At 36.8% G+C, this 23020-nt stretch overlaps 1 protein-coding gene across 6 annotated transcripts in view; it reads left to right on the top strand.

Annotated features, from left to right (window-relative positions):
- Positions 1 to 2627: 2627 nt before the first annotated feature.
- The window catches only part of LOC111158801 (mitogen-activated protein kinase kinase kinase 7), a 74762-nt gene continuing 54369 nt past the window's right edge, over positions 2628 to 23020 (top strand). For all 6 annotated transcript variants that reach the window (XR_002641377.1, XM_022521063.1, XM_022521062.1 and 3 more), the window contains exons 1-5: positions 2628 to 2918; positions 16818 to 16928; positions 19991 to 20056; positions 20560 to 20605; positions 21691 to 21829. Coding sequence is in view for 5 of the 6 variants with exons in the window: in XM_022521063.1 (XP_022376771.1) it covers positions 2799 to 2918; positions 16818 to 16928; positions 19991 to 20056; positions 20560 to 20605; positions 21691 to 21829 (482 nt within the window). In the remaining variant the exon portion in view is untranslated. The remainder of the gene's footprint in view (positions 2919 to 16817; positions 16929 to 19990; positions 20057 to 20559; positions 20606 to 21690; positions 21830 to 23020) is intronic.

The following is a 23020-nucleotide window of genomic DNA, read 5'->3' on the forward strand; positions in this document are numbered from 1 at the left end:
GGGATGACTGGATCCAGACATGATCAGTGCTGGGACGTTATGAGAAGCTAGTGAAAAGGTTCCAGGCAGACCTACCTGCTTGCCCTGTACCCCCATAAAAAGCAGTCTGTGAGCACACAGGGGAACTGACTTTAGACTAGTATCAGTATCATAAGTCCAAATCAATGGATAAAATATAGAAGCAGAAATACTGGAGATTTCAAAATCATGTAGGAAGTTCACTTTGAAATGCATCCACCAAAAAAAATGATAGAAGTATGTGTGCATGGTTAAATAGATGGGGGGGGGGAGACAAAAACAAAACAAAACCAAAAAACAAAAAAAATAAATAAATAGACGGACAAATATAGAATAAATCAAGTAGAGTAAAATGTTAATGCTAGAATCTTGATGGTAAGTATATAGGAGTTCACTGTAAAATTCTTTCATATTTTCTGTATGTTTAATTTTTTTTTCCCAACAATATGTTGGGGGCGGGTAGAGGAAATCAAGCAGAATAGCATCATGGCTATAAGGATTAGTCCCTTGTCAGCAGAATACTAGTTCTAAACTGAAGGTACAGAAAAGAGACCTTACACCCCAGGCAAAGGGAGAATTAGTAAAACCATTCATTCAACCAGAACACAGAACAAACATTTCTTGAGCTTCCACTTAGTAAACCCACTGAATTAAGATCTAAGTGTTAAAGAGAAATCAGTAATGACCTGCAGAGTGATAGCATGAGGTAAGAGATGACCATCCTAATTTGGGAAATCCAAAATGACAGGTGAACATGGTTATCCCATTGACTTAATCTGTTTTTATTTAGTTATTAGTGCACTAAGCATCATTTTAAATGTATAAATAAAGCTCTGATTTTTCACTTGGACAAACGAGTAGATGGATATTATCCTTCACAGAGACAGAAAATGCACACAGAAAAACATATTTGTACTGGGTAATTTTTGCATTTGCTTTTGGAATCTTGAAGTTTAGGTGTTTACGTCACACCTAAATAAAGATGTTCAATAGGCTGGGAATGCAGGTAATATTTGAGCATTGGGAGAGATTGGGCATCATCATAAAAGTGGTCTAGGTATCCAAGACACTGTGTATCATCCAGGGTGTATGTGGAGAAGAAATTCTTTCACTCTTTTTATAGCCACTCACCAAACTATCATTATTACCAGAACTACAAAAATGACATGTTTTTCAGTTCAAAACTTAATTTCCAAATCCAATCACCCATTTGTTATCCCAAATATGTTTCTTACTTCTGTACAGCATTTACTGGGTTGGCTACTTTTTTTTTTTTTAAGATTTTATTTATTTATTCGACAGAGATCACAAGTAGGCAGAGAGGCAGGCAGAGAGAGAGAGGAGGAAGCAGGCTCCCTGCAGAGCAGAGAGCCCGATGCGGGACTCGATCCCAGAACCCCGAGATCATGACCTGAGCCAAAGGCAGAGGCTTAACCCACTGAGCCACCCAGGCGCCCAGGGTTGGCTACTCTTTAATTGGAAAGCTCTCCTCCAGTGATATTCCCATCACCATTCCCCTCTCTTTCCCTGTTCTGACTGTTCCTTTTCTGTCTCTTACCTTACTGAGTCTTAGAATTTGACAACTATAGGGTTTCATCCTTGGTCCTTAAGCCTTCATTTCTAACTCCAATTCTACCAGTTCAGTTTTAGGTCAAATCGACTAAATAAAGTTTAAAAGCTAGTTTAAAACTAAAAATTGAATTAATAGCACAACACAGGCAACACCTTGGAGCTACACTGACCTAGCTTCTTATAGCCTGTGATATTCATAATCTTTTTCCTCTCTCTAAGCTTATTTTCTCATATCCTTAAAATGGCAGCCAAAATATTTAATTTGCAAGGATATTAATGATTAAATTATAAACACAAAGCATCTGGGTGCTCCGCACTCGATAAGTACTATAGATACAACCCATAACTTCAGATGAATACAAGTTATAAATATCTACCTTACCTAATATTAACTTCTGTTCGTGTGCACTCAGCCTACAGTTATTCAGGTTACATGCGTTGGCTCGCTCTGTATTATTTTCTTTAGAATCTCTCATAGCATCAAGTACTGGCTCAAAGTAACAGCAGCAACCGCTTTCTTGCCTACACCGCATTGAGGGAAACACATTTCCCATGACTTCTTAAAGATATAGTTCGGTTTAGCTTAGAGGTGAAACTGAAAAGCTTCGTCACAAAAACTTAGTCCAACACTAGCCCGTCTGTCCGCAGGTCTCTGAGAGAAAACGGAGGGGAGATACAACACAGTTTACCAAGCAGAGTTGAAAACTTAGTTTTTATCTTTCCCGCGGGTGTCTGAACAACCAACCGCATTAATATACCGTCGTACTCTGCGCCACTTCCGTTCGCGCATTTTAATTACGTCAGGCATCAGCTCTCGCGGTATCACCCGATGCTGCAGCCCCTTAATAAAGATCTCGCGAAATTTGTTCTACAGTTCCAAGCCGGCCACTCACTCTCCCCTACCCCACCCCCAATCTGCCCTTCCTTTCCCAGTCTCAGTCACAAAATTCTCCCCTCCCCTTTCTGGAGCTCCCAACCCTCCACCTATTTCCGATTTCAGGCCGGAACCGGAAGTCCGGTGGGCGGGCCCGGCGGCGGAAAACGCAGAGGAGCCGGAGCCGGGACTCGGCTGTGGCCGCTGTCCCTGTCCCCGCCACGGATCGCCGTGGCTTCAGTCTGAAGGTCGGTCCGGAGACGGGTGGGCGCGGCTCTCCCCCGGAGTCTCGGGGTGGCAGCCTTCCCGGGCCCCCCGGGCTCCGTGAGGGATCATGTCTACAGCCTCCGCCGCTTCCTCCTCTTCTTCGTCTTCGGCCGGTGAGATGATCGAAGCCCCCTCCCAAGTCCTCAACTTTGAAGAGATCGATTACAAGGAAATCGAGGTGGAAGAGGTGAGTGAAGTCTAACACGGGGGCACCGGAACCGGCCTTTGGGTGGTGCCGACTCTTTAAGGCTTCCCCTGGCCCCTCTGATTCTCAGGGCCCCTTCGGGTCCACTCGGGAGTCCCCACACAGGCTAGGTATAGAGCGGACTTTGCTTTCAGATGTCCTGGGGAAGCTTGCTTTTTCCTTACTTGCGGCACTCTTGTGTTTGGTCCGGTGCCTGGAGTTCGGTTATCTCAAACAGCTCAACTGGTGAGATGGTGTGGTCCACCAGTTCTTTTGTATATATGTGTTTGTGTGGCGGGGGGGGGGGGGTAAATTCATCAAAGACCATGGCCGTTTTGGAGTTTCCGTTCATTGAGACTTGTCTGAAGGGCCAACGATTGTATTATGTTTGACTTATAGCTCAGTGCCTGGTACGTAAATGCTTGTTAAATAAACTGTTTCCCCAGCTACCGAATGATTCCTCACTTTCGCTGATTCTGTAGAGTAGTATTCATGATATTAAATGTTCTACCTTCAGTTGGACTGATTTGGATAAATTTTACTGTTAGTAATGTAGACTATGATGAAAAACTGCTTCAAGGTATTATATTCCGAAGAGATAGTTAATGATTTCGGTGACAACCGCAATATAACACCAAACCAGAAATCACTATTAGAAAACCCAAATCCATTCTTCATTCTGTAATAAGAAATTTTAGAGAAAGATAATAATGTGCTTTTAACATATTGTTTGTTTATAAATATACAGAGTAGATTGATTCTAAGGACCACAAAATTTAGAGAAGTAAAAACTGTACATATTTTAAAGATGCACTTTAGAAAGTGTTAAACCTTTAGCTGAAAATAGTATCTTTCAGTTATCATTTATTCTTCATTTTTAAAATTTGTTAAATACTTTGCAGTATATATGCCATAAAGAACACTGTGTGTCCTATGTTGCAGACTTTCAGCGAATCATCTCTACTTTGAAAATCCAAAATTCTTTTTAGACAGTGGCAAGCTAAAGTAGTGAGATAATTATCATTCAACAAATAATTTTTTTCTATTCATGTTTTGGAAGAAAAATGGATTCCTTAATCATATCTTTTTGTGGCATAAAGTAATCGTTGAGAACAGCCTCATTTTGCAAGGTAGCATAAACAAGGCTTTTGGAGTTAGCCATGTGATTTGAAGCCAGTTTCCTAACTAATCCCTTTGAGCATTATAGCTTTATCCTTTAACTATGAAACAGGGATAATAATTTCTATGTAATTTTATCTGTGTACTTCCTATTATGCAATAAAATCAAAACACCCAACACAGTACCTGACACTAACTACTAGGAAACTGAGTTCTAGAGAGGAACAGTAACCTTCTTTAAGGTCACGTGGCTAAAAGAAGGCCCTAGATTTTGAAAAGAGGGGGGAATTTTTTTGTGATCATGGGGGTGTGTGTTTTCTATTGAGGCTATGATAAATTCCTTTTTCAGAAGTGGATAGTTGATCTGCTTTCATGGCTTTCTTTTTTAAGAATAAAAATTCAGTGAGTCAGTATAAAAGAATTGCAGTTTTTAAATAAGCATTTACGTCTACTCTGTGGCAAACTGCTGTACTTGTAGACTACAAATTGTTATATAATAATAACTTGTACTTCACCGTCTACCAAATGCTTTCACAGACTTACATCATTTGATTCTTACAGCCTTCATTTTCTCACACTATTTTCTAAAGCATTTTACATTATTGCTTCTTGGAAGAATGGAAGTTAGTGAGGGGACATTCATCATTTTACTGCTCTTCCCAGAAAACCGTCTAACTTCTGATAAAGTTTTACATTTCTAAAGATATTTCTTTCAGTTTAGATATTGTTTCAACCTTTCTTTAGTATACTTAGGATATTCCTGAGGAGTAAATTTTTGTTTTCAGATGAAAATTTCTAATACTAGTTGGTTATCTAGTTTAGTTTTCATTTTTTTAATACCCAGTTTATTTTCACTTTAAAGATTGAATTTGGACCTTTCTGTTGTTGAAAACATACGTAATTCCCATTACATTCATTCGCACACATTAAAACAGTGTTCTATAATCCAGCGTTTACTATAGGTATTTAGTTAATAACTATTTCTGAACTTAGATTTTGCTTCTAGATTAAAATCAAAAATAAGAGAGCAAAGAAAGATGACCAGAAACAAAAAGTATTTTACATTGCTTTTAGTATTTCATATTATACAAATACATTGTCTATAAATAAAATTAAATTTGTATTTCTTAAGTAACAGTGTAATTGAAGCAGCATTATATTGATACAGATAGAAACTGTGTAAGAAAAATACTCCAACCACAAGCCAAATATGCAGTCATTTCGTAGATGCATATTTTTAAGGCATCAGCTGATTGTAATCCTTACATTCCTAATCTTGTGACTCAGTAATATCAGGGCAGCACTTCCTAAATTCAGTTCTGATATCAAATTATGTGAGGTCTCAGCCTCAGAAACTTATATAGGTTTTGGGGTTTTGGGGTTTTTTTTATTATTTTTGTGTTTTGTTTTGTTTTGTTTTGTTTTGTTTTGTTTTTAAGCCACCTGGTTTTTACCATTCTGGATCTGAGTGAAGAGAATGTTAGAATAAATAGTGAGGTATGTACATTGAAGACAAGGTTGCAAAAGTGGTAAAAGCAGTGTGGTGTAGTTAAAAGTGTGCTGGACTGGGTATTTTAAAAAATTGAATGCCGCACTGATTCTAGCGTAATATATTTCAGTAGCCTTGAACAGGTAACTTAATTTTTCTGAGTCTCTGACTTTTCATGTGAACTGAAGGATTAAATATGATCATTTAAGGGGCACCTGGGTGGCTCAGTGGGTTAAAGCCTCTGCCTTTGGCTCAGGTCATGATCTTAGGGTCCTGGGATAGAGCCCCGCATCAGGCTCTCTGCTCAGCAGGGAGCCTGCTTCCCTTCCTCTCTCTCTGCCTGCCTCTCTGCCTACTTGTGATCTCTCTCTGTCAAATGAATAAATAAAAATCTTTAAATAGGATCATTTAAGGTGTCTTCCAGTTCTAAAATGAAAACACTTTTATTATTTCTAGTATTTTTGCTCTGTTTCCACAGTAAGCTTTACATGATCTCTTGTGGAATGTAGTTGGTAACTAACCCTGGTTAAACAAGACAAATTTCCCTATTTTACAGATTCTGACAAATGGTCATAGAGTTTGATTTACTAGAATCAATTACTAGAAGCCTCATACCTAAGTAAATGGTAGAGCTGGGAAATTTGAATTTGAGATATCTCACTCCTGAGTCAGTTGCTCTTTCTACTAGATTTACAGTGAAGCACTCTGACCAAACCTTATTCTGAGAATGGAGAAACAAAATACTGATTTTCTTTATGGTGGTTGGTCCTACACATTTAGTGAACATTCTCTTCTGTGTACAATACAGCTAAAGTACTGTGAAAGATGAATAGAAGAATGCTAGGATACTCTCCTTTTTTTAAAAAAAAAATTTTTTTTTAAGATTTTATTTATTTATTTGACAGAGATCACAAGTAGGTGGAGAGGCAGGCAGAGAGAGAGAGAGAGAAAGGAGGAAGCAGGCTCCCTGCTGAGCAGAGAGCCTGATGCGAGGCTCCATCCCAGGACCCTGGGATCGTGACCTGAGCCGAAGGCCCACTGAGCCAGCCAACCAGGTGCCCTGACTCCTTGAAATTTTTGACTTATTGTGAGACTAGAATAAACACAGAACAGTTAATAATTAACATTTTTAGAACCATGAATTTAAAACTGTGGCTATAAATAACTGAGCACTGAAGCCATAATTTGAAAGTAGGGTTAATCACAGAAGACTTCATTGTATGGAAAACAGTTTGAAGCCAGATTTTGAATAAAGTAAGCATCACACATTGGGGAAGACACAAAGGTGAATTTTCTTTGCAGTTGCTCCTCTACCTAGCATTCTCTTCTCCCAAGAACTTCACATGGCTGGCTCCTCTCACCAAGTCCCAGCCCAAATGTTTAATCCTTAGGGAAACTTTACCAGATCTGCATTAGTTCCGTTATCCTTTGTGGAACTTAACCAGTAAACAAAATTATGTATCCCCCAGCAAAACGTAAGGTGCCTTATTCATACTTGTAACACCAATGCGTAGCACCTAGTTTTTCTATAAATATTTGTTGAATGAGTAGTTGAAGTTATCACAGCATAATCATGAAGATTTAGTGCTCATCCAGTTCTTTCATATTGCATGTGATAAAACCAGAGGTTGCGGTAAGTTTGTGATTTGGCTTAGGCAGCATTTACACTAGAAATGAAATCTGATTCTCTGTCTAAATGTTGATTCCATTATACCTAGCAAATGCATTTGTTTAGTAGCGATTTTAAAAAGTGCTGTGAAGGGTCAGATGCTGTAAGTAAACCATGTATTGGTGGGCTTTTACTAACATCCTGAAAAGACCCTATTTGGCATGGCTGCTTTTTAAAAGGGAGACCTATGGTGTTGACATCAAGTATAATAGGAGCAACGTACATATTATCACTACAGTACTTATATGTTGTTAAGCTTTATTATAGAGACCCAAAGGGTTTGTTTTAAAGGAAAATATAGAAAGAACTTTGGCAGGGATGTATATTTTGTAATTTCAGAAGTATATGGGCAACATAATGGAGAAAAACCTCATTTATAGTGGCCTGAAAAAACTGAGTCTATAGATTTGTGAGCCAGTACTTAATTGTGGATATCCAGAATTATTAATAAACTCTTCCATGTGAAACTTAATGATCTTTGGTTTCATTAGAAATCTGAAATTGTTATCACAATGAAGAGATAGGCACATGATAACTTGTGTGTGTGTGTGTGTGTGTGGCTTAAAAGGTGACATAGGCATATTACTTGAAAGAAAGGCCTACTAATTAGGTCAGATGTCTATGCCAGATTTTAAAAAAAGACCATGAAAATTCAAAAGTAAGTTTGGATAATCAAAGCTTTACTTTTATGTTGTCAAGCCTATCTTGTCAGCAGATGGCAGTTCTATTCTGCCGCAGTTTATTAATAGATATTGAAGTTCTAAGTTCTGAAATAGTTGGAGGCTCTAAATTCTAACAAATAAATATAAGATCTATGCTTGTTCTGTCATGTTCCATATTTCTAGCCAGAGCAGTGGCAGCACAGCCAGGGACCATTCGCATAGTTCACAGAGCAGGGCCAAATCAAAGTGACAACTATAGTCACTGAACTAAAAATAACATGAATTGGGGACAATTTAGAAGAATTATTTTGTAGTAAATTAAGAGCATATAAGCATCCTTCACCATTTAGTATAGCTTAGGTAGGCTTTTTGTTTTGTTTGTTCATTAGTTTTTAATAATATGACTTGGATAAAGGAATAGTCTTCCATCCTAAAGAAATTAGTTTTTAAAGGAGTTGCTTTCCTTAAACACACAGAATGAATTCTGATTTTGATTTTTGTGCTTTTTAATATTAATTGCATATAAATATTCCCATTATCTCATATTTTTCTGTACTATTTTTTATTTAAAAATTACATTTAAACTCTGCTTTTACTATATGAAACTAAAGTTGTGGACCCCAAACCAAGAGGACTACATCACCAAGAGGGGAAAGATGCATATCATAAGAGAATTAATCTAACAACATTTTAATTTAGAAAACATTCATAAATTTGGAGGAAATATTTCTAAATTAACTTCCCTTTTAAAACCAAAATCCTGTTAGTATTCCTCTGTTCTTCTATTTTTACAGAGGAGAGATTGTGAAAAATAGCTAATATCTATTTCTGGGTTTGCCATTTTGTATGGAATTTGTGTGATAGGGGAGATGCTTGTAATTTGGATGTGTGCCCTTTTTACCCTCTTGCCGAAAATTGATCTTTGGAGAAAGCAGTCATTCAGAATAATTGTTAATGATGATATGTCAAAGAAACTTACGTTATTTGGATATGAATCCAACCCAGAAAGCATATTGATTTGTCAACTTGAATTAGAAATTTAGTAGCAAGTAAAAAGTACTTCCTTTCGGGCGCCTGGGTGGCTCAGTGGGTTAAGCCGCTGCCTTCGGCTCAGGTCATGATCTCAGGGTCCTGGGATCGAGCCCCGCGTCGGGCTCTCTGCTCAGCAGGGAGCCTGCTTCCTCCTCTCTCTCTGCCTGCCTCTCTGCCTGCTTGTGATCTCTCTCTGTCAAATAAATAAATAAAAAATCTTTAAAAAAAAAAAAAAAAAAAAAAAAAAAGTACTTCCTTTCTTTGTCTTGTAATTTGAATATTAGGTTTTTCATTGTTTACCTCAGTTGCCAATGTGTCTCAACTTGTCATCTATGCCACTCATTTCTACTGACTTACTGTGTGTCAAGAAAAACACTTGGGTTGCTCACAAGAATCCCCTTTTCCTTTCTTCCTGCCCAAGGTAGCCTCTTAGTGCTCTGGGAGACTTTCATAAATAATGTCAACTGGTCTATGTGATGGCTTCCACCAGAATATTTTGTTTCACTATTAATTATGTTTTTAATAGGACCTAATGTTGTCATTCTCAAACCAGAATCACCTGAAGAGCTTATTAAAACACAGATTGCTGGACCCTACCCTCAAACTCAGTACTTTTGGGTTGGAACCTTAGAATTTATATTTCTCACAAATATTCTGTGATGCTGATGCTTTTGATCCAGAGACCACACTTTGAGAGAGCCATTGAATTAATGCTTTGCTGTTTTTGCATTTGCTTTCTTGTGACACTCTTCTGGTTTGCCTGCTACAGTACTGACTGTTCCTTCCCAGTTTTTGCTGGTTCTTCCTCCTGTGTGTTTTAGATGTTGAAGTTCTTTGGAACTCAATTCCGGGTCCCCAGTATTTAGATACTGTTTTTTGGTAATCTCACCCAGTTGATTGACTAGAAATAACCAACTAAATGCTGTTATTTAATTGCTAAATGTGTTATTTTAAAAAACATATTTTATATATATATAAAATTTTTTTGTTTTCCTTCATTAAGCTGTTGCTTAATCTAGACATTATCCTTGATTCATCTCTTCCTCTCCACCCATCCTGCTGCATGCAGACCATCAGCAAGCTCTTTTTTTTTTCTTTTTAATTTGAGACAGAGGGAGAAAGAAGCATAAGCAGGGAGGCAGGAGCAGTGGGAAAGGGAGAAGCAGACTCCCCACTGAGCAAGGATCCTTATGTGGAGCTTGATCCCGGGACTCTGAGATCATGACCTGAGCCGAAGGCAGTCACTTAATCAACTGAGCCACTCTGGTGCTCCGCAAGCTCATTTAACCCTACTATAAAACATATTCCAGATCTGCCCATTTTTCTGCGCTAACATCAGTCTTGTCCTCACAGCTCTTCTCTCTTGCTTGAGCTGCTGTAATAGCCTCGTATCTGGTCTCTCTATATATTCTAGCTTCCCTACAATCCATTTTTCATGTAAGAGCTAGAATGATTTTTTTAAAATATAAAATCATATCACATCGTTTCTTCTTAAACTCCTTCTGTTTCTTCCCATTGCACTTGGACTGAAATCCAAACTCCTTTTCATGATGGAGAGAGTCATTCAGGATCCAGACTCTGCCTGTCTCTCCAGCCTTATCTTGCATCACTCTTCCCTTCTCCCACTATGCACCGCCCACACCAAACCTTCCAAGTATTTCTCTAGGTCATCACTAAAATGTCACCTTTCTCAGTGCAGCTTTACGGACTACCCTGTTTGAAATAGGCGAGGGGGCGGGGGGTATAGTACATACATAATTGTACACACAGTATTTTTCTCCTTTTCTTCTTAGCACACTTGTGATTTACTAAAATATATGTGTTTTCTTGTATATCTTGGGTCCTCTTTATTTGTCTTTCTCCACAAGAATATAAGCAGTAGGAACAAGGATTATGGTTTATTTTGTTCGCTTCTGTACCTTGAGTGTCTAGGATACCACCTAGTTTATAGATGGAGTTCAGATATTGTTGAATAGGGAATAGTGGGTTATTTCCATCCCTCCTTATGGCCTTCATTTTACTTGTTTCTTCTTTGATTGGTTCCTTCGATCATTCAAGTACCAAGTTAGTAACATCCCAAGGTTTCCACTAGTCTCTGTCCTCTCATCCTCATTTTGTGTTTTCTACATGGCATTTTTTGCAGTCTGGTATTTTTCTCGTTCATCTTTTTGTCTGTTGATTGTCGCGCCCCCCCCCCCCCCCCCCCCCCCCCCCCCCCGCCTCCCTTAATTAAAAGCACATTCAATGTAGATCAGGGCCTTTGTCTTGTTTATTGCTGTATCACTGGTATCCTAAATGGTACCTGGACATAGTAGACATTCAGAAAGTACTGGTGTAAGGAGTGAACAAATGAAGTTCATTATTCTCTTGGCATGAACCTCACCTTTACCCCTTTTGAAAGGAGAACTTACCTGTCCTTCCTCCATTGGCCTACACTGATTCTCCAAAACTGCTGAGCTCCGTGTATTTGAATTATCTGCCATCCTACAGTCTGTGATATAGGTTCCAACAATTTGCTCAACCACAGCCTCCTTCCAGCAGTGTAGAAAACTCTAATTTTCAGTTGCCTCATTTTTCTCTTGATAAGAGTTTTTTGTATCATTTCCATGTTCTCTTGGGGCTGAGAGAGCCTGAGTAGGGCCTCCCTTTGTCTGCCTCTTTTGCATTCTCCATCATCTGTAGCTTCCCTTGTTAGCTAAGCTGCATGAGGCAGCCCTCTCTTAGGGATCTCTTTGAGAAGTGGAAGGGATAAGTCCTTTCTGCCTTCAAATCCCTAAACCTGTCCTGAATCCCTAAGCCTATCCCCTGAAGGGGAGGGGGTGTTACTTTAGCCACCATCATAGACTAACCTTTGGCTTACTTTAGCGGTTAAGTACTTAAAAATTATTTAACTCTTGTTTTGCCTTGAATTATTTTTCTACCTCACAAGGTCAGTTATTTTTTTTCTTGTTAACTCTTAATGTCTCTACATTTATGCCTTTGAAAAAATGGGAGTTTTTTTTGATATTGCATTCTGAATGACCAACTATGTATTTCTTAATATATTAATATTTATTATTATATTATATATTATGTATATTATATTATATATTATAATAATATATATAATATATATTACTTTTTCACAGTTCCTGGCTCACAGCTCCCAAAACCCTCAAAAGTTCATAAGTGAAGAGAGATATAAAAATCTCTCTCTCTCTTTCTCATATGTTTTGTCTTTGTCTCTCTCTCTCTCTCTCTCTCTCTCTCTCATATGTTGGTATTGTCTACAATAGTCATTATTATATTTATTGGCATTATTTACATTACATTATTTACAATAGTCAAGATATGGAAGTAGCCTAAGTGTCCATTGACTGACGAATGGATAAAGATGATGTGGTTTGTTGGTATGGTAATGAGGCTACTTTGAACACTACCAAAGGATAGGGGTTGGTGCAAGGAGAAGCTACTTTGTGATTAGAAGTTTGGAACGTTCATTGCCATCCCCCTGACCTCCAAGGAGGGGAGAGGAGAAAAAAGGAGAAGGGCTGGAGGTCAGACCACTTGCCAATAACCAAAGTTTAATCGATCATACCTGTCTAATGAGGCCTCTATAAAAACCCAAAAGAACAGTGTTTGGAGAACTTCCAGGTTGGTGAACACATAGAGGTGCTAGGAGAGTGGCTCTCCTGAAGAGGTCTTGGAAGCCCTCTACCCTTTTCGCATACCTTACCCTGTGGTTCTCGTCCATCTGGTGGTTTCTGAGTTATATCCTTTTATAATAAACTGGTAATCTAGTAAGTAAAATGTTAAAGTTTTGTGAGCCACTCTAGCAAATTAAGTGAACCCAAGGAGGGAGCCATTGGAACCTCCAGTCTGTAGCCATGGTCAGAAGCACAAGTTACACCTGGGCTTGTGACTGGCATCTGAAGTTGTGGGAGGAAGGGGCAGGTTTGTAGAACGGAGCCCTTAACCTGCAGGATCTGATGCTATGACCAGGTAGATAGTGTCAGAATTGAACTGAATTATAAGATACCTAGCTGGTATCTGAGCATTGCTTGGTGGTGTGAAGAAAGTCCTCTTCGTTCATTGGAAATGGTGATCAGAATCATTTGATACACAGAAATTTAATTCTTTAAGCATTGATTCTGTGCTTCTAACGTCACTCCTTTGAATTCATAGCAATTTTTTTTTAATCATGAGTTTCAGTTTATGTATACAACCTTAGGCATCTTATACTTTCTTTACTATCATTTTGTATATGTTTCACTGTATATGTGAAGTCTCTTATGGCCCTAACATGAGTGGAGGCTTTTTTAATAAGCCATGGGCTCTCATCTTACAAGAATATGCCTGTTTTATATGTCAGTGTTCCCAGAAATTAGTTTCTTTAGCAAATGGAAGAAAGTTTATCATGTCCTTTTTTGTTCACATTATGTTCCCATGATTTTAAGTTGAAAACTCAAGATTCAGCCATTATCTCAGCACTAGATGGCACTTTTGCATCACAACTAGTCCTACAACACCTAACAGTTTTTGTGACAAGTGAATGATCCACAAATGTAATGTTTGGAATTCCTGCATGGGTATTCCTGAGAATAGGAAAATGAAACAGGAGGAGACTTACTAAGTACCAGTTGCTTTGAGGTATTTTTAAATATATGGTTGAAGAATATTTTAAATTCATAATCATCATTTCGTAGTAATATTAATAGTCTGGTCTCTATCCATACCTTCTTAGCCTAATGTTGCCATAAAGTTGAAATTTCTTTCAGGACCTTTTTTGCTATCCATCATGGCTAATTGTGAGACAAATGAGTAGTATCGCTCCTTACACTGATCCATACCTAACTCTAAGCACTTACTCTTCTGTAGGATTTAAGAAAATGCATGGGTTTGGCTTTCTTAAGAACCCTATAGATATCACTGAGGACACTGTAAGCATCTCCCTTTTACTGTTGAGAAAACAGAAGTGCAGAGATGTTAATCTTCCCAGCATTAATAGCTAGTATGTAGACAGGACCTGTATTCAAACTCAAGTCTGTTGGATTTTAGAGCCGAGATCTGCTCTTTCCTTTATTCTGATGGTGCCAGGTTTAGCCAATACCTATTCATGGTAAAGTAACTGGATGACTAGTGCAATGATTGATGTTGGTTTCTTTCTCTTACAAGAGATATAACTCAACACCCAAAAACAACCCAATTAAAAAGTGGGCCAAATACACAAACAGACATTTCTCCAAAGAGGACATATAGGTGGCCAGACATGTGAAAATATGATCAACATCACTCATCATCAGAGAAATGCAGTTCAAACTATAATGATATATCACCTCACATCTGTCAGAGTGACTAAAATCAAAAACAGCAAGAAACAGCAAGTGTTAGTAAGGATGTGGAGAGAAAGGAACCCTCGTGTGCTATTGATGGGAATGCAGACTGGTATAGCCATTGTGGGAAACAGTATAGAAATTCTTTAAAAAGTTTAAAAAAAAAAAAAAGGAACTACCCTGTGATCTAGTAATTGCACTACTGGGTATTTACCCAAAAAAAAAAAAAAAAAAAATGAAAACACTAAAGGGATACATGCCCCTGCCCCAGGTTTATTGCAGCAGGTTTATTTACAATAGTCAAGATATGGAAGTAGCCTAAGTGTCCATTGACGAATGGATAAAGATGATGTGGTGTGGATATGTACACACGCACACGCATGCACAGGAACATTTTTCAGCCATAAAAAAAGAATGAAGTCTTGCCATTTGCAACAACCTGGATATAGCCAGAAAGTATTATGCCAAGCTAATCAGTCAGAGACAAATACCATATGGTTTCACTCATATGTGGAATTTAAGAAATAAAACAGAAGAACCAAGGAAAAATAAAAAGACAAACCAAGAAACAGACTCTTAACTGAAGAGAACAAATGGATGGTTACCAAAGGGGAGGTGGAAGGGGGAATGGTGAAATAGGTAACAAGGATTAAAGAGTATCCTTACCATGATAAGCATTGGATAATGTATAAAATTGTTGAATCACTATATTGTACACCTAAAACTAATATAACACTGTATGTTAACTATTCTGGAATTAAAACTAAAAACTTAAAGAAATACTTAGAGATGACAAAATAAAATAGAGAAGAATGTAAGAATAGAGGAGAATGCATGAAAAGCGCATAGACTAGTACCTGGCACATGGTGAATATTCAGTAAATGGCCCATGGTTTAACCATTTGGGTAGTTTTATATATTATTTAACATGAGAAACGTCTATGCTGCTTTGTGTAACGTATGAAATAGGATTTGAGCTATGGCTAGAGTGGCCATATATCCCAGTTTACAGCCACCGTCCTGGTAATTACTAGCACTTTCTTCTTGCTCTAAAAAGAGTTCTGATATAAATAATAAATTACCTAATCACCCTGGCTATAGCCAGCTTTGTTACAGAAGAGCTTTGTACCCAGGGATTTGTTCTTGGAAAGTTTGTCTAAAGTAAAAACTCCTCTAAGGAAAGATAACTGGTACTTTTCTGACATAGAATAGAGATATGTGTGTGTATATTAGCATCCTTAACATTCTGGTGTTAAACTCTCTGGCATCAAACTGCACTTGCTCTTCACGAAGGAATATAGCCTTGGGCAAGTTCATTTCCTTCTTTAAAACTAGGTACTTTATCTGTAAAATAACAATAGCATTAGTACCTGTCTCCTATGGTTGTGTAAATGGGATAATGTAAGTAAAGCGTTACATAGAAAGTGTATCATAAATGAGAGATGTACAGAGGTAGATATTTCACTTAAGGAGAAAGCATTGATACGAAGTATTTAGATACATTGGGAACTGAAAAATTGGAGTAGACGACACTTAACTAAGGTCCTTTACAGTGATGAAAATCTAATGGTTTTGATTTACAAGGATAAAAAGCTATTCTTTTGTTGATTTTATATTAGGGCAAATTTCAAACATTTGTGAAAGTAGAAAGCGTAGTGTGAGAAAGCAGTGAACCCATGAGGTACCCATCACTTAGCTGTCAACAGTAATACAATACATAGCCAATCATTCTTTTATAACTTTCAAAAATAACTTTAACGAGATATTTTACATATCATAAAATTCACCCATTTGAACTATTAGTCATTTGTCAAATTTGCCAAGTTATGGAACTGTCACCATAAATCAGTTTTCAGACATTTTCATCCCTTTGGTAATATTCATTCTACCACTTTACAGTTAATCCCAGTTTTCACAGTCAGTTCCAAGCAACCACTGATCTACTTTCTATCTCTATGAATTACCTTTTCTGGACATTTCATGTCAATGGAATCATACAGGATATGGTTTCTTGTGTCCAGCTACTTTCACTTAGTATAGTGTGTTTGAGGTTCATTCACATTATAGCATGTATCAATTAGTAGTTCATTTCTTTCTCTTGAAAAGTGTATTCTCTTGTATAGGTAATACCTTGTTTCGTTTGTCTTTGCAGTCCCAGTGTTTTATCATCTGTATTTTTATCCTTTCACATCTGTTTCATACCCCTACTGAACTATACAAAAGCTATGTTTAATTTCATGAATATGATAGCTTAAAAACATTGATTGTATGTTCTTGCTTTTTATATTTATTTTCCCAAACGTAGTCTTTCTGTCCTCTCATTCATCTTGCCAGTTTTAATTTGTTTTCTTGCTCCAGGGGTCTTTGTTGTTTGTTGTTTGATTTTACCTGACAATAAAGAGCTGTCTAGACTATAAACTTTCAGAGACAGAGATAAGTTCATTTCTTTATTTCCTCACTTTAATGAAACATTGTACTTGCTCAGTGGCAAATCCAGATAGTGATGATTTCTAAATCTTTTAATAAGTCTTTCAAGTTGGCTTCAGTGTTCTATGTTGGGCTGAATCTATTTATTTCTGATTCTCATGGGTGTTTGTTTTTTGTTTTGTTTTAACTCAGGTTGTTGGAAGAGGAGCCTTTGGAGTGGTTTGCAAAGCTAAGTGGAGAGCAAAAGATGTTGCTATTAAACAAATAGAAAGTGAATCTGAGAGGAAAGCTTTTATTGTAGAGGTAAGTTGTAATGTTTTTTCTAATGTATAGTTCTTTACCAAAGATATTCTGTGAATTTAATATGAAAAAGTTATTTCCCAGTTGTCATTTCCCTGTATACTTGAACCTTAACATTTGGTTGAACCAAAGATAATGCTGTAGAAACATTTTTCATTCACACTCTTAATTTTAATTAAAAATTGGGGGGAAAAGACTTTTAACCACATAAATGAATTCATCCCTGAATTAAAATACAGATCATCTGTGTAATTCAGATCTATTTCAAGGCATAGGATTTAAATTTTAGAATAGAAATGGTATTCTATCCCATTATCTAAAATTAAGAAGGGAAATTTTATGCATTCATTATTGACTGAATATTTTTAGAAATTCAAATGAGATCACTTTACAGGGAAATAATTTCAAATTTGATTTTTTTTCTCATTTAGCATGAAAATCTACAACTCTGTTCTCTTACAGATTCAGTGATCAAGAATTCAATAATCATGAATTTAATAATAGTAATTGTATTATCAGATTTATTCTTTATTAATTTTGAACTATTTTGTATATTAGATCACAGTAGTTCGTTAAATTAGTGGGGTTTTTTTCCCCCTCATTGGCCAATGGATAAGTGGTCTTTACCTTACAAACCTTTCTGAATTTATGTCTGTGGTTATATTTAATTATAATTTGCAAATATACTTTATGATATTTTTAAATGTATAATATGGAGAATGAAAATTTAGTTGGGATACAATGAAGGGGATTTTTGTAATTAATTGAATGAGTTGAGAAATGTTGATAATTTGGGGTCCTCATGAAGAAAAGGTGATCTCTAGTAGTATGCTCCAAGAGTGGCCTCAGCATTGCCTTATTCATGATTTTTGTTTATGGTTGAAATAAGGTCTAAAAGTGCATTGGTACTTTCACAAAACTAGCTAAGAGCATATGTGTTAAATGCTAGGAATTAGGAGTCAAAACATTATAATAGGTTGGATAAAAAAATTTTTATCAAGGTTATACATACAGGTAATTCAGATTGTCAAATAGTTCTCCACATAGTCTTATTTTAAAAACTTTTTAATACCCAGACCTCTTCCCATCAAGTTTTTTGCTTATCAAGGCAACTACTTTGAGCTCATCCCTTAGTTTTGTTTGTGTCCCCCAATCGAGAGACTCTAATCATTGGGATGATAAAGAGGCAGTCACTAAACTGAAGTCAGGAAAGGAGAGAATCTGGTCTGCCTTTCAACTAATCTCTCTGTTCCTTTGTTGGCTTATTTGCATAGGTTCCTGGTAGTACCATCGGTCCAACCCTTTGTAGGTTTTATGAAATTAATCTCATTTCTGTTCATTTTTTTCTCATTTTTTTTTAGGTCCACTGTGTCAGTTACTGCTAGTCATTTGCTTTTCAGCTTCCAGAAACATGTGCTGTTTCCTCATTTGACATTCTCTTCATCTTTCTGAATTTGTGCCTTGAAAAAATGCCTGTAATATCTTGGTAGGATTTGGGGAAGGAGCAGAAATAAATGCTTAAGGGACATCTGGGTGGCTTAGTTGGTTAAGTGTTTGCCTTCGGCCCAGGTCAGATCCCAGGGTCCTGGGATCAAGTCCCATATTGGGCTCCCTGCCCCACTCTGCCTGCTTCTCCCACTGCTTGTGCTCTCTCTCTCTGACAAATAAATAAAATAAAATCTTAACAAAATAAAGAAAGAAATGCTTAAATAATGTGCTATCCGAAGCTTAGTGCTAAACCTTTAGAAGACGAAATACCATAAATATATTTTTTATATAATAAATGAATATAATAAATAGTAATTGTTGTGTTGGGACTGAAAATACACAAGTGTTGACTATAGAGAAATACAGCTTTCTAGTGACATATAGTAAAAAGGTTAACCTTCATATGAGCCGGCTGTATAGTGTGGATAATAGAGAAGAGAAAGAGAGGGGAAAAGACAGAAAAGAGAGGAGAAGGAAGAGTAAGTGCAGTTTGGAGGGACACATTAATAGAAGTTTGGGGTGTAGAGCAAGAGAAACAGTACAGCCAAACCTCTCACCGACCTCAATGTGATTCATTGGATTGGGGAAGATTATTTGCATAGGTACCTGGTACTATCATTAGGAAGTAGGGAGAACAGCTAGGAACATACCATAGTGATTACTGCAACAATTCATGTTGGAATTACTAAGGCAGTGGTAGTGGGAATGGAGAGGACGCGATTAATTCAAGAGATGGGAGAAGGAAGAAGACCATACACATATGCAGAAAGAGTACAGATTTTAAGTTGGATGAACCAAAGTTGAAACCTTGGCAGTAGCAATAGGTTATTTAACCTCTCCCTTAGCCCTGTCTGAGCTTTATCTTAAATGTCCCTTTTCTTTTCTTTTAAATTTTATTTATTTATAACAGAGATAACAGGGAACATAAGCAGAGGGAGCTGGAGAGGGAGAAGCAGGCTCGCTGCTGAGCAGGGAGCCTGAGATGGGGCTCAAACCCAGGACGCTGGGATCGTGACCTGAGCCAAAGGCAGCCACTTAACTGACTGAGCTACCCAGGCGCCCCAAAGGTCTCTTTTCTTATAGGCAGAAATGACAATACCTACCTTGCAGAGTTGTGAGAATTACGTAGTATCTGTTAAATGCCCACCAGGACCTGGTACAGAGTGAGGTAGGCTATGCAGCCATAACTCTGAAGGTGATGATGGTGACATAGCTTCATTTGCCTTGGATAACTAAGCTCAGTGCCCTCTCTGGGATGGTGTACTAACATTTCTTGTTAAAGTTTATTTTTTCTTACTTGTACTTATCATGGCTTGTTCATACTCCTGTTATAGCACTTTGCATTTTGCCTTAGTTATTCATTTACATGTCTGTCTCCCAAATAAAGTGTGAGAGCTCCAGGGCAGGGAATCTTTTCCATTCTGGGCAGGCATTTATGACACAGCATCTGCTACATAGTGAATAATGATTGTTAAATGATTAAACTAATATTTTATATACCCTAAAATTGTAATGATATAATGTAATCAATTCCTCAAAAATTAGCATCTTTTAAAAGAAACCTTAATTTGTTACAGCTTCGACAGTTATCCCGTGTGAACCATCCTAATATTGTAAAGCTATATGGAGCCTGCTTGAATCCAGTAAGTTTGTCACTTTTTCATTGTCACCTGTCTATAAGCACTGACATAGTAAATGTTTGCAGGTGTGTAGTTTCTGAAGTTATTTTGATCTGTTATTTTTTCTTAAATTAAAAGTGTAAAAATTACCCTTTACGTATTTGTTTGTAGTCTGTTAGCAACACAGTATATTGCAAGAGTTATCTTGGGTGGTCTTATCCATTAACCTCATCTTATGAGGCTCATGATGTTCTGTGCCAGTATCTACTCAACACTGGAGAAAGCTTTCAAAGTTCTGGCAATTATCTTTTTACACACACCTGCATTCTTGGACAGTGGGCCCCTATAAGACAAGGCCTTAGATCATAGATCCCCTTCTTTTTTCCATTAGTACCATTCACATAGCAGAAATCAAAAGAATAATTTCTTGTGCATTTTTAAAATTAAAGATTGAACTCAGTTCTCTCTCAAGTCACCTAAGATGTTATAGCCCTGTGGTTAATTATACTGACATATGTTTCTTTCAGGTATGTCTTGTGATGGAATATGCTGAAGGGGGCTCTTTATATAATGGTGAGTGTCATTAGACCTGTCTTTATCTAATAGAGTAAAATCATTGAAAAGCTTTTCATATACACTGTTAGTTACTTAATTTTCTTTACAGCTTACCTTCAGAATCTCAAAAGGAGGTAATTAAAAATAAATCTGCTAAAGATAAGAAATGAAAAGAACATTAGTATGTGAAATTTAGAAGTCTGAGTATATCAATCTTTTCAATTGATGGTACTTTTCATAATGTTAAAAGCATTTAAGTCAAGTAAAATTTGCTTTTTAAATAGATTTTAAAATATCTTCATACTTTTAATGTTTTTCTTTTTGTCCTCTCTTAGCTTTGAGCCTCCTAATTTGAGAACTCTTTAAACATACTTTCTTCCATTTCATTCCTCTTAATTTGCTCTCTTTACAAAAAATGAAATTGTGAAAACTTCAGAAAACATTTTAATTATAACAAAGAAACTAGGTCATTTAGTTATATTTACAGAACAGAGCTAACTTTTTCACTCTTAAGAAATACCAACCAGATAGTAAGTATATTAATTGTTGCATTTGTATAAAATAAATGGTTGTATTTTATTTTTTTTAATTACCATTTTATTTAAATTTTTACTTATATTCACTGCCCATGTGTTCATTGTTGATGGGTATCTCTAATACTCCATTGTCTTACTTGGTTGAATTATTTCTAGTTTTTAGCTATTGTAGAAAGCATAATTTTAAGTATCTTGACACACGTTATTTTCTTTTTGTACTACTTCTCTGTACTTCTCTTACAGTAGTATGCCATCACATTGCTTATAAGTCACATTATTGTGTGAAAGACTGTCAATGTGGAAAAGTGTGGTGATTCATATTAATTTTGCTCGAGTGTAGGTATAACATTTAATAGAAGTATCACATTGTAGGTGCTTATGTGATAGTTACCCATTTGAAATTATTAGATATTTCCATCTTTGTATTTAGAAAAGAATTAAAAGCAGAAGTGATGGGAGCATGAGTAGGAAAATACCCAGTCATGTGTTCCAATAGTGCTCGCATTCACCTTGTGTCTTTTTTTATATGCAATAAAGTTCTTTTTAGTTTGTGCCTTTCTTTTGCAGTGCTGCATGGTGCTGAACCATTGCCATATTACACTGCTGCCCATGCAATGAGTTGGTGTTTACAGTGTTCCCAAGGAGTGGCTTATCTTCACAGCATGCAACCCAAAGCTCTAATTCACAGGGACCTGAAACCACCAAAGTAAGTTCTAATAGTGTGGTGTCTGTCTCTGTCTCTGCCGCCCAGCCCTCCATCCACTTCCTAATTCAAGCTAATTGTTGCACCTGACTTTATCTTTTCTCTTCCTTTTTGGCTTGTTTGAGAGTGTTTATTTTTAACTCACCTTCATTATTTAGTCATTTCTCTAAGCTTGCATTTTAAAATGTTGTCTTTACTAGGATTTAAATCTTCGTCAGATTTTTATTTTAATAATTCTTGCTGTCGATTAGCATACTTCTGCAGTTGGTTAGCCTATAAATCTTATTTTGTGCCTGCTCTATATATTGTTGCCCCCAGACAGTTCCATAAAAAAGCAAAGACAAGTTTGTCTTATTCCCCACTATATTCCTAATAGCTAGTACAATGTCCACATGTAGTGGACATTCTGCAAAAATTTACAGAGTGGTTATTATTTGCCATTTTAGAGGAAGGCAAAAGGACATTTCTGGCTTCTGGGTAGAAAATGAAAATATTCTGGATTTCTTCATATTAAGGATCCTAGGACTTGGAAAGAACTTAAAAACTCCCTAAATAAGTACTTTAGAAGGCTAAAACTTTAGGGGTTTTTTTGTTTGCATAGGTACTCAGTTAAAGAAAACACACATGTGGGTTGTCCCCTTTTCTCTCAGATTTTTTTTTCTTCTTTATCCACTTGTGACAGAGCTAAAAAAAAAAAAAAAAAGTCCACATGCCATTCTCTCTCTTCCCACTCCCTCTGCCACCACATCAGTCCTTGTGTAAGAGGTTTTCCCTAGGAAATCAGTCTCAAATATTCGTTTCTCTTGATACAGGTAGCTTTAAAGTGTCCCTTCTGGGTACAACTTGTCACTCTTATGTCTGATCTGATACTTTCTACATAGGTTTCAGCTCTTGGAATGACTGTTCTCACTAGTGTACCTTATTTCTAGTCTCAGACTTAAACTGATTTCTCTTGCCCCAGGTCCCTGGTCAAATAATGTTTAAGACCTAGATTCATGACATACATTTTTTTTAACTTGACTCCTTGAGGCTATTGCCTTAGCTGCCTATCTTGAATATGAATAGTGAAGAAAAAAGCACTTTGTCTTTCTTTCTTTTTTATGAAGCGTGAGTCCTCTTTTGCTCCTCTTCATTAACACACAGCTGAATTATCAAAACAAATTAATGAGAATCATAGCTCTTATCCAGCAACAA

Source organism: Enhydra lutris, unplaced genomic scaffold (genome assembly GCF_002288905.1).
Source record: "Enhydra lutris kenyoni isolate GAN:26980312 unplaced genomic scaffold, ASM228890v2 scaffoldscaffold63, whole genome shotgun sequence".
Classification (NCBI taxonomy): domain Eukaryota; kingdom Metazoa; phylum Chordata; class Mammalia; order Carnivora; family Mustelidae; genus Enhydra; species Enhydra lutris.